Source organism: Tiliqua scincoides, chromosome 6, assembly GCF_035046505.1.
Source record: "Tiliqua scincoides isolate rTilSci1 chromosome 6, rTilSci1.hap2, whole genome shotgun sequence".
Taxonomy (NCBI): domain Eukaryota; kingdom Metazoa; phylum Chordata; class Lepidosauria; order Squamata; family Scincidae; genus Tiliqua; species Tiliqua scincoides.
The window spans coordinates 66269011-66281378 of record NC_089826.1 but is presented as its reverse complement, the minus strand read 5'-3'; the positions used below and the strand labels follow the sequence as shown (position 1 = coordinate 66281378).

General features: G+C 40.1%; 1 protein-coding gene across 1 annotated transcript in view; it reads right to left on the bottom strand.

Moving 5' to 3' along the window:
• Positions 1-12368, bottom strand: part of CLOCK (clock circadian regulator) — a 54521-nt gene that overhangs the window by 10873 nt on the left and 31280 nt on the right. The window contains exons 7-16 of the mRNA XM_066631745.1: positions 12206-12295; positions 11089-11209; positions 10176-10289; positions 8784-8902; positions 6377-6459; positions 6064-6170; positions 4558-4705; positions 4241-4316; positions 2026-2167; positions 1297-1397 (exon numbers count right to left, since the gene is read on the bottom strand). Coding sequence (XP_066487842.1) covers positions 1297-1397; positions 2026-2167; positions 4241-4316; positions 4558-4705; positions 6064-6170; positions 6377-6459; positions 8784-8902; positions 10176-10289; positions 11089-11209; positions 12206-12295 — 1101 coding nt within the window. The remainder of the gene's footprint in view (positions 1-1296; positions 1398-2025; positions 2168-4240; positions 4317-4557; positions 4706-6063; positions 6171-6376; positions 6460-8783; positions 8903-10175; positions 10290-11088; positions 11210-12205; positions 12296-12368) is intronic.

Sequence of the window (12368 nt, the reverse complement as noted above, 5' to 3'; positions counted from 1 at the left end):
GACAAGATGTTTTCACTTTATCACACACACCCTCAACCAAATTAAAATTTATCTGCATTCTAAATACTGTAATCCTTTTCCAATTCAGATCCATGCCACTGCAGTTTCAATTATTTTTAATGTTCAGGATTTGACATCAGAGACAGCACTCCACAGAAAGAAAGAAAAAGCAAGAAGAAAGCACTCCACAAGTACATGGAGAACAATAGTCAGAATGGTGAAATTCACAAGGAAGTAAGGCTCCAAAAACTCTCTCCAAACAGGACAAATTAGACTATTTCCAGTCAAAATGGCAGATAGGATAGACACCACACTGTAAGCTCCACACTCAAGTGGCATTTTAAACAGCAGTTTCAGGGCAAATCTAATGATCAAAGTGGGTTCTTGGAATACCCTTCCCTCTCCCTGGTGCTCTTGAATATAGTTTTTGATAATGCTGGCATTGGCTGAAAACTTTCAGCCTCTCTTTTCTTCATAAAGCTTAATATAGAACTAAAATGGTACTTGGATATATTGGATACCCTATAAATATAAAGGTATTATAGCTCCTCATACTTGCTAGAGATGTGGTGCTGAGGTGGCACACCACACTCATACCGGGAAAAAGTAGTGAATGCAATTGCTGCAGTTTGGCAACATATAATTATATTCCAAGATTTTCATGTACTTTCGTAGTATTTTCCAACTCTTTGGGGTCTACCTCACCATACAGAAATGTGAACTGCTAGAGTGCTGGGAGGTGCTAATCGTCCTATTCCCCTGGAAACAAACGTTTCCTGCAGATTCTCATCAATGGCTTTCAGAATTGCGTATGTTGCTTACCTTTGAGATAACTCTATACAGACAAACGAAAGACATTTTCTCTCTGGGATCCATTTCTTGAATTATTTTTGTCTTAATTTTCTTACTTTATACTTATGCCTAATCATATGCCAACACTGATGTCGTATAATGTGGTACTACTCCGGCCACCCTTGTTTTTCCCTTTCACTGATTTTTTTTAGTATCCAACTATGATTGTTCCATATGTTTTTCTCCCATTTTTAAACTTAAAAAAATATTTTATGGAACTTTTTAGTGTCAATAAAATATTAACAAAAAAATTGGATGAAATGTGCCATCTCAGCACCACATCTCTAGCAAGTATGAGAAGCTATAATACCATTCTTCTATAGAGGGTATCCAATACATCCAATACACCCAAAAACAGGGCAACAGAAATACACTGTGTTCACCTAAAAAAAAACCCATAAAATCTCTGTAACAAATGGAAAAAAATGCCATTTTCTGAATTACCTGAGTACCAAGTGATGCCCTCCTTTGTGCAGACTTCTCATGCGTAGGTAAATTTTGCCTTGGAGGAGTGCTAGTATCCAGCGTCATCTTTGTTGGTGTTGCTGATTTCACAGCCAATGTAAAATTGAAGAGGGATACTTTTATTCATCATTATCATTATCACTCTAAGCATATACATATATATTGGGCCAAAATTATTTCATCTAAGTAAAGTTGTCAAGTTATATTTTTAACAGTTGGTATTTGGAAAAGTATGAAATGGGATTTTATTTCCACCCAAGACTAACAAATCATCTTCAAATGATTTTTACAATACTTATTACTATCAGGTTATTAGCAAAGCAGAGAGATTAAAGCAGTCCCACGCACAGCAAAGTGACTTTTGTTAAGAATTTTACTGGGACAAAGGAAGAACTGTAGCCATTATTACAAAGGCAGAAACAACAAGACAGGAAAAGAAGTCAGATAAGCGGTCTACTAACAGCAAAGCAAACCAAAAGCCTTTAAACTAAGCAACAAACTCCCCATACTGATGGAAGCCAACATTTTTACACTTGCTGTCTGTATACATTGAATGGTTCGGCTCATATGCTGTCACTCTTCTAACAAAGGCTACTATTAATTACACTTTGCTTTTACAATCATTTCAAAATTAAACCCTAAACAGACCAGAGAAAAACAAAGTAAATATAATCTTATACATAAAATGTTCTCATTCTGAACACTCACATGAAGGGTCAGAGACTGCAGTATGAGAAGATTTCCTTGAACTTCTAGATGAGGCAGAAGGTGTGGGGCTATGATCAAATCTCTCCAATGCTTCTTTGAGGCTTACTGTGTTTATATGATTGTCAGAACCAGAGTCCTGACTCTGAAACAAACATATTTCAGTTAGGTTTCTTTTAAAACACAACAGCAGTTATCTTCATAAATACAGAAATGTGGGGCTCTCAGATTAAAGTAATCATTACAGTGAAAATGTATATCCACGTGCTCTACAGCCCAAACCTGTCCTTTCCCCACCATATCATGCACCCATGCCAAAACAGACTCCAATGCATGCTATGATTGGGGAGTGGGGAGATCAAGAGGCTTGGAAGGAAAAAGGGAAAACATTTTCCCATACCCTTCTGTAAATGGGTCTCCTCAGACCTGTACCATCTGCAGTGTCATCTCAGAATCATATGGCTCTGGGCACATCCAGAGCAGTTTTCATGATACCATAAAGTGCATACCTCTACCAGAATGCTAGTTCCAGCAGTGGCACAGTCACATAGGATTGGACCATTAATTTGCCTAATTTATCCCACGTCCCTTTAGCAGTTCAAATATTTTTCCTGTTGTTACGATTGGCTTTCTTCTCTCTTCCTCTGATTTGGCCCCTAGTCTCTTCAGCAACTCTGACCACAAAAAATGAACAAATCCCACACACAAAACTCTAAATGATTCCAAAGCTACATGAGCAGTTTTGGATCAGTTCTAAGGAAATTCAGCTTTAAGTATTTTTCATGAAATTCATAGACATAATTAAAATCAGGAAGCAAGTATGAAAGATTGAATAGCCATGGACAGATGTGGTACTACTTGCTGAAGTCTAGGAACTACAAGTTCTAGCTCTACATTTAGCCAATGCTCTTTAATCCTAACTTCCAGGTTACTGTCCTTTTGGGCCTCTGCACTGTTGTCATCAATTAAAGCATTTATCTGTACTTTGCTTGTAACACTGCATGTATGAAGACTTGCAACCTAATTCTATGCCAGTAAATATATGTTTAAGATGGGCTATCCCAGGAGTTGTTCCAGCACAATGACATAAAATATGGCAAGCAGATTATGCCAATGCAACTATTTATAAGTAGTAAGTGTTCTATAGCAAAAGTGATAGATTTGGCTCCAAGGGAGCTCCTTTTGCATGCAGAACATTGAACAGCCATTTTACTTCTTGAAGTAGAGCAATGGAAGATACAAATGAAACTAAATCCAAAGATGTTGCCTCTCTTTACACAGGAGGGTGCTGAACCAAGTAGAAGCAGAAGAACCAACACAGAAATTGCTTAAAATAGCACTGCATATATCGTTTCATTAACACTTGTCCCAGCAGCTATTTTTATTCCACTTGGTTATTTGGATCCAACCCAGAATTAATTGGTGTGTACATGGACAATCTACAGTGACACCTTTACTAAGTATCTTTTTCCATCACTTTGCCAGTACAAGAACACCAGAGTGAAATCCAAATCATGATTTTTATATTCATTTTAGACAGAGACAGAGTTAACACAGCACATTTTTAAAGAACATGATTTACAGCCCAATCCTACTGAGGGCCTGCACCAGCAGAAAGCACATTCCACCAGCATGCATTGCTGCAAAAGCACCATAAAGCACTTTACAGCAGCACAAGGCCAAGGCACATCAGTGGGAAGGCCAGAACCTTCCTGCTGGTTCTGGCAGAGTGACAGAGGCACACTAGATCCGAAAAGTCAAGCACAGGGATGGGAGGACAACGGGGGGGGGGGGGCTGGAGTGCAGAACAGGAAAGAGATGGGGTGAGAGTGGGCAGATCAGGCCAGGAGAGTGGCGGGGTGGGCAGCACTGGCCCTCAACAAATCCTAACAACCTTCCCAAGCCTGCTTCACCTGCACGGATCAACACAGACTTGTAACAGCAATATCACTGGCACAGGTCCAAGTTGATCTGCTGCAGCTGCTATGGCTTAATCTGGGGGAAGAAGACAAATGTCTCCTTACCCCAAGGAGACCACCAGCAGCCAAAAATCCCATATGGGATGTAGCATAGCCCATATCAGTGCCGCTACATCACTGCAAGGGATTTAAGCCCATGTTGGATTGGGCTTTTAGTTTAAGAATGCAAGCTAATGTTAAAAAGTATTAAGACATGTGTGTGAAAAAGACCAACATAAGAGGATAGTGGAAAAACTTACTTTATCTGCTGCTATCTCTGGAAGAGACTCTTCGATACCAAGTTCACGCCGCCTTTCTGCTCGAACTTCTGCATAACTACAAAGGAGTAACTCGAATGTTAGAATGTTGTCATATTAGATTGTGATACTCAATATTAACAAACATTTTGTACACCTTCTTTAAAAAAGATTTTGGGAACAGTACAAGTTCTTAATGAATTGCATTAACAGAGGATTTACTGACTTCTCAAGTCAAGCTACACACATTTTCCTGGTACTTACAAGCAGATATTTGCCAATAAAGATCTGAAATTAAAGACTGCACAAAATTTCATTACCTTACAACTGTATGAGTACATACGATGAACTCTGGTCTAGAATTCCATTGATGGTAAGTGATATAGTAATGAGTCTGCAGCCAAATCCACTGTTGCCCCTTTGTGAGGAATCTGTAATAACAGGACTTCCCTTTGCCATACTGCATTACTAGAAAAGGAAACAATATGGTTTTGCTTCAAAAAAAGGCCAACACCGGGATAAACATTCAAGTGCTTAACATCATTTGTTTGAACTGTGCAGAACTGTCTCTTCATACAAATCTAATATCCCAAATATTAAAAGAATTGGGAGGAGGGGGTTGATCCTGAGAAGTGCAAGAAAACTCAAAGGGGAACTTTCCCGCTAATTCCTTTCCACTGCAGCTGCTCCCCCCCAAATCATCTCAAAAGCTCTCACATATACAAGGTGCCTCAGCCTGAATTTGGTGATCAGCCCCTCCCATGTCACCTCTCACATTGTTATGGAGGGTTCCACAAGCCTCAAAATTCATTTTTCAGGACTGTAAGGAATGAATGCGGGGGGGAACTGGGGCAAGAAAATTCCCTTGTGTAATAGTCCTTCTGCTTGCACTTTTCAGGATTCAATCCATTCTAAAGCAGCTCTGGACTATATTATACCTGGAGAGAATGATTGGGAACACAAGGATGATTAGGCATGCCTCAGGACCTGCTAAGTAAGATTTTTCCTAACTTTTTCTCTTGATCAACAGATGACCCTGTCATTTCATAAAATATTCCTGTGGGATGCTGCTGTGAGAAAATAAGCTCCAGGGCTTCCCTGTGTTCATGCAACTAGTATTGCAGTTCTTTGGATCCCAGCCAACACATTTAGGAATGTCACATTTCCATATACTAAGTTACACGAACACTATGTTAAATGAAAGCCCTAGCTTGTGACAAATACAGCAACTAAGAATGCAGTCCTAACCCCTTATGTCAGTGCTTTCCAGCACTGGCATAGCGGTACCAATGGGACATGTGCTGCATCCTGCAGTTGGGTGTCACTCACAGAGCCCTCCTCAAAGTAAGGGAATGTTTGTTCCCTTACCTCAGAGCTTCATTGCCCTTATGTTAGGATTGTGCCCTAAGAAAATACAGCAACAAAGTTATGGGGTTCTGATCCCAATCCAGCGTAGTGAGTGATCATTTGCAATTACCACTTAAATAAAAAATTAATGTCAGTTAAATCTTAACAATAACTGGAAGGAGCACTTTCCAAAAGTTGTATGATAAATGTCCATTACTGATGCAGCATCCATAAAGTACCCAACGCAGTTGACGTGTTTGCAAATTATGTTTTCCTGTTTAAAACAGACTCCCTCTCTCTCAAAAAAAAAATTAAACCTTGTAGTAAAGTCCTGATAGTGATTAAAAAGCAGCACAAAACTCCCCTTTCAAAACTGTATTACCATACAGTGTTTGCTAACTTTTAGCACACAGGGTTTCCAATCTGCTATAAGCAGGTCTAAATTAGTAAGCTTATAAAGTAGTATGACATATACTTACAATGTTCATGACATTTTGCCAGATTTTCTAAGTCGTCCACATGATAATAATCATAACCTGATGTTCCCAACACTTCAAATGGTAAATAACCTATAATTGGTGGTGCCCTGGATAATGAAACAGGAATTGTTACCTTAATTTCAAGAATCAATTAGATCAGTCATACTATTGTTTATATTTGTGCTTACAATCAACAAAAATATGTTCAATAAAAAATACAATTCATCTCTTGCTATAAATAGCCAATGCCAATTAATGGCCACTATAGGTAACAGAAGGCTACCATTTAGTACTACATTGTAAGAAATGGCACCTGTGATCCAAGAAAAGGAACTTCCATTCTAAGCTATGTCTAGAGGTGAACTCTTCATTGGGTTCTTCCACAGTGCTCATTTCCTAAAAAATAAAAAGTAAGTCTCTCAGAACTGCTCTATTCTAATGTCAAAACTCATCTGAAATTCAGACTTCCACACAAACGCATTCACAAGAACCTAACCAGCAAAATATTTTATTTTGCTGTTTCATTGCTGCTTGGAAGTAGAACAATTAAGCAATTTGCCACTTCAGACCAATATGTGCTGTGTCTATTTGATCAGTAAGAAAGGGGTAAGCCAAGGACCATATGTTCATGAATCCTGTGTGGTAGAACCAGAAAGGTTCAGGCAACATTCCACCTACTACTTCTTCCCACCTGGGATGATGTCAGTTCATATGGAAGGAATTTATACTATTTTGACTAGCAATTCACTTGCTAAAATATTCCTAAAAAAGAGGACATTCTTTGCAATGCATACCCAACTTAACTTTAGATTGTGAAGCACCATTTCATGTTACAAATTTTCTACATGGAAGACAATGGTTGGCACTGCCAACTTTAACATGGAAGGGGAACATTGGATTGAACCCTCTCCTCCTGCAAAGATGTGGTCAGCACTGTCAAAGCCAATGGTGCCAACTATCTGCTGGGGATGCATGCCTAGACTCGATTAAGTACAGAGGCTGCATATGAATTTTTAACAAAACATACGCAGCATGCAGCAGCATTCCCTCTAAGATTCATCGCTGCACAGCATTAATAATGGAAGAGCCAATAATGGAAGAGCCAATGGAAGAGCAAGCAAAATTCCATTCAGTGCTCTGGAGCTCAGTGATGACAATAATGTCATTGCCCAGTGCTCCAGAAATGCCCCCATGCTGCCATGGTACAGCTCTGGGCACTTGGGAAGGAAGAGTAGAGGGAACGCTTAGTACCCAGTTCAGAGTGGTCCATTCAAGATAGTTTGCATCTGCATCCAAGAACAGATCACTCTCCTTATATTTGACTGAAAGTTTTTAAAATGCTATCCAAGGAATAGAAAATTTTTTAGATTAGATTACATGCAAAATAAAAGCAAATGTTAGATTTTGAAGCAATGAAAATTTTCACATACCTTTAGTGGTGTAGCTAACCCAGTTGCTACCCAGTGCACAGAAGATTCTGTAACCCCCTTCCCCCACAATGACATCAAATTTAATTAATGAAATTGGAACTTTTTATTTGTTAAAGTGAATGAGAAATGTTAGTTAATATTTTGAAATAGCAAGCACTTGTTGCACTTTTACAGCACAATCCAATTCATATCTACTCAGAAGTAAGTTCTGTTTACTCCCATTGTGTTCAATGAGGCTTACTTCCAAAAAAGTGTGCATAGTACTGCAGCCTTACAGAGCTTGCAAGGCACATACACATAGGAGATCACATTATCTCTCTGCTGCAAGTAACAAGTGGAAAGTCCGACCACAACTTTAATTCTCAAGACACACCGAACCTCTAGATTCATCATGAGAACTGAGCCTTACCTGGAGCTTGTGTAAGAAGTAAACACTACCATTCTTACAAAGGTAAGAATGGTACAAAGGTACCATTCTTTTCTCTTTGTGATGGCAGGTTGCTGCCAGATTGGGGGGGGACTTACATTCAGCTGCTGGACGATGTGAGTGAAGGCACTCCCCCCCATTGTGTGAGTGTGTGTCTGTGAGGGGGGGGAACAGAGCATCTGTGTGTGAGAGAGAATGGGGCAGCCTGTGAGTGCAAGTGTCTGTCTGTGTCGTGGAGGCTCCAGGTTGCAGGGTGGAGAAAAAGAGGTTGTGAAGACTGGGGGGGACGGGGGCAAGAACATGCAACAACCCTTCTGCGTGACTTCCATTGGGCTCCTGCAGCCCTGCTGGCACAGAGGAGCCAGGCTGTGGGGGGGGGGGAAGAGAGTGTATGTCTGTTTGTGTGATAGAGGGGGGAGTGCATGTGTCTGAGAGGGAGAGAGAGTGCAGGAGACAGAGGGACACTGACCAACCTGCTGGACTGCAGTGTGAGGGGTGAAGGAGAAGCCCACCGGGCTTCCCAGAGGCTGCGCCCTGGCAGGGTGTCCTTGGGCGGCGGCGGGTGCAGGTCAGGAGGCACGGGCAAGTGGAGGGAGGCTCCTGACTGGCTGGCTGGCAGGGTTTTTTGGCACTGGTGAGGGCCCAGCCACAGCAGCACTCGCTGTCCCACGTTTTCTGGGATGAGCGCACTTGGTTGGACAAGTGGGAGGCTTTGTGCAGGCTCCTGTGTGCCAGTAGGGCTGCATCTGCCTGATGGAAGTTGCGTGGGGATGTTGCAGCATTGTTGCACATTGTTGCCCCCCAAGCCTGCTGTCCGGTGCATTTGCTATTCCCTGCACCCCCTTAGCTACACCATTGCATACCTTGATAAACTGAGGTGTAGCTAACCGAACTGTAGCTACAAAGCAAATTCGGTCTTCATAGGAAGGTCTATGGGACCGCTGAATGGTTCCTTCATAACCATTATGTGCAGAGTTAGGCACTAAAGAGGAGAAAGGTAAAAATACCATTTTCCAAATAGGACTGTATAAGCACACACATCACATTTGTAATCCCAATAGCAAGGCATAAATTATAAAAAAAACATCACTGAGGAAGACACATAAAACAAGGTTATACATCTAAAATATGAATTTAATCATGCAGCTCATTGCACAATAATCAAAAGTATTTGTTTAGCAAAGAGAATGACAAGGAGACACCCTATCCATCACTCTCCTTCACATCCTCCTCTGCTCTGTTCCTCTATTTCTTTTCAAATCCAGCATGCTAACAAGAAGGAGTTAAGACTCGTCATGCTGGCCTTAAGTCCGGTGGCTGGCTGGGGGGGGGGAATGGCACCCAAAGGTCTTGGGTCACTGTCTTCCAGAAACAGAACATTTACCACATTTTGTTCACTTATATAGGAAGTGTAGTACTTCAGGGAACTTAAGGAATAATTTAAATCTATCAACAACAACAGTTGCAGACAGCGGTAACATTACTAATATGTAGTTTTTAAATATCTGACTGCTACACTCAAAGCATGAGAAAAGATTACTGCAACTTAAGGCATAGTTATCTTTGTCCCACTTCATCCTTTAATTTTGAGGTCAAGGAAAGTTAATGACATCTGCAGGTATGTAGGTACTTAGGCAGCCTACTTAAATAGTTACCTAAATTTGGATTTAGAGCACAGAATCTGCAGGTATGTAGTACTTAGGCAGCCTACTTAAATAGTTACCTAAATTTGGATTTAGAGCACAGAATTGTTCTGCATTCCTAAATGCAAAACACACTGCTGGTCTAGGGCACAATCCTAACTCCTTGTGTCAGCGCTTTCTAACACTAGCATATGGTCAGTGCAGCTCTGAGGTAAGGGAACAAACATTCCCTTACTTTGAGGAGGCCTCCGTGAGTGACACCCAATTGCAGGATGCAGCACATGCCCCATTGGCACTGCTATGCCAGTGCTGGAAAGCACTGAGATAAGGAGTTAGAATTGCATCCTAAATCTTTCTTCACCTGAGGATTTTGTACAATGAAGGCATCATTTTTTTAAACAAATATACAGTTTTGTTTCTTGAACACATCTACCCAAGTGGAATGCTTAATTTTAGTAACATTATTATAAGTACAGCATCATCCAGTAATATTCCCTGTTACTTTGAAAAAAATAGTAGTTCATATTTACTGCAGGATTTCCACAAGTGGGTTGTTACTGAAAGGCCTGAAAATAATGCACTTATTTATAGAGTTTGTTATACTGAACTCACAGTTGCTCAAGGACTTGAAATTTCCTATACATTTTACATATTCATATGTAGGTGGTTCTTTAGGATCTATCGTCCCTCGGAGCATATGGCAACAGAATTCTAGCTGATTTTTTGCTGAAATAAAACAATAAAACAAATGTGATAAAATATCAAGATGAAGCATCAAAGCATTACAAGTCGGTATACTTAAATAAAATATGCATTAGCATTATAGACAACATAAGGAGCTTATACACAGTAATTCTCCACTTGGCCCATTACCTTGACGGCATTTGCTTTCCTGGGTCTTGTACAGGGACATTTTCCCTAACTGTAGATGCCAGGGATTGAAGCTAGAATCTTACATATGACAATTATGTGTTCTATCCCTGGCAATGCCCCCTTCTCCCCAACAATCAGTACTAGAAAAGAAAAAAGTGGGCAGTGGCCATTCCCTCTTGGATGAACACACTGTGAGTGATAAGCTTTTTTGGAAGGTGAAGCACAAAGCCAAGTTCAGGGTCAGCACTGTTGTGCAGCTGACCTAAGACCACTGCTATGCCTTTAAGGGGCAGAGGCAGAATGACTCTCATAGAGCTATCCAAATAGTAGAGGGCCATGGAGTGAAGTTTACCAAGGGTCTCCTGAAACCTGAAGCCAGCATTTTAGCCAATCCAACAAAAATGCACCCTATTCAGAAGAACAGACACAATGTGGAAGATGCAATGTGTGAACACACATTTCAATTATCTATAATGTTATTATACCTGGGATGTGAAAATGATATCAGGAAATTGTTAGTTCAACTCAATATATAAACCAATAGTTAATTTAAATTAAAATGCACATTTTTAATTTTCAGTCTAAGAATCTGTCTCTCTCTCTCTCTCTCTCTCTCTCTCTGTTCAAGAGATAGTTCAACAACACAACTTACATTTTAAATATTCTGGGGTCAATGAATCACTTTCCAACAGGTGAGTAGACAATATTTTATAAATATCTGAATGTTCCCCCTCTGGAACAAAATTAAATATACTCTGATCCACAAGGTCAGACTGAAACAGAAAAAAATAAAAACCAAAATGTAACATCTTATGAAGCTTCCTTTTTAATGCAAAATAATTAATAAAGCTGTCAAAAAAATATAGAGCCCATGATAACCTGAATATAACATCATTCTAAATATTTTACAGCAATAAAAAGAAAGCCTTCATTGTACCAGTTTCAAGCAAAACAAACAAAAGTGTTTATTCATGTACTAATCACAAACTTCTACTGAGTTTGGGGGTTTGAAGTAATGTCTTGTAATGAAATATGTGATTCAAAGTCCCTGCTTTGATACTTGTGCCACTGGGACATGGCTAAAGTAAACGTAGAGCCACAGGGCCATGGATTCAAGATCCTCAGTTGAGCTCCTTCCTTTCGTAAGCTGAGGTACTGGGTATTGGGAAATATTAAATCATCTTTAAAGAGATTGTGTTTATATCACATGGGCTTTAGCACCTAACCAGTAAAGATAACTGTCTGGAGTTTTGATATTGTAGCTGCAGGCATCAGTGTACAGGTCCTCCTCCTTTTGTAACTGGTGAATGTGGTATCAGCCAAGCTGCACAAACATCTTGCACATTAAATTCAAAAAAAGACAGAGATCCTCTTGGTCAAGAAATCCTTGCTGCAGGTACTGAATCATCTGACCACTCTGAATGGGGTTGCATTCCCCGTGCAGGGACAGGTGTGCAGTGTGAGAGTGCACATGCTTCCATTGTAGGAAGATAATACACGGATGTGACAGGGCTGATGAGGTGCATATTGTAGCACTCTACAGTGAACATGTGTACATAAGTAGAGATTTTTCGACTTTCTAAAGTACCTGGTTCAGGGCCCACTGAAGTAGCATCAGTGGAAAACAGTGGAAACTACATTTGAGGGAAAGAAAAGGCTTGAAAAAGACAGATGTACCAACTAAACTTCAGAATCTTGCATGACAGATGGCAAATTGTGTATCTAGTGACTACATAAGTCTGATACCTTACTGAAAAGTAAGTACTTACTGGCAAGTGTTCAAGTAAGGGGGTTACACTTTCCGATACATATATTATACTTCCATCTGTCATGATTGCTAGGAAAAAACCATCGAGTGCCTGCAGTTTAAAATAAAAAGGACAGTTAAAAACACACAAACTGGTCACTGTTCAAGTTGACTAACATGAAAAA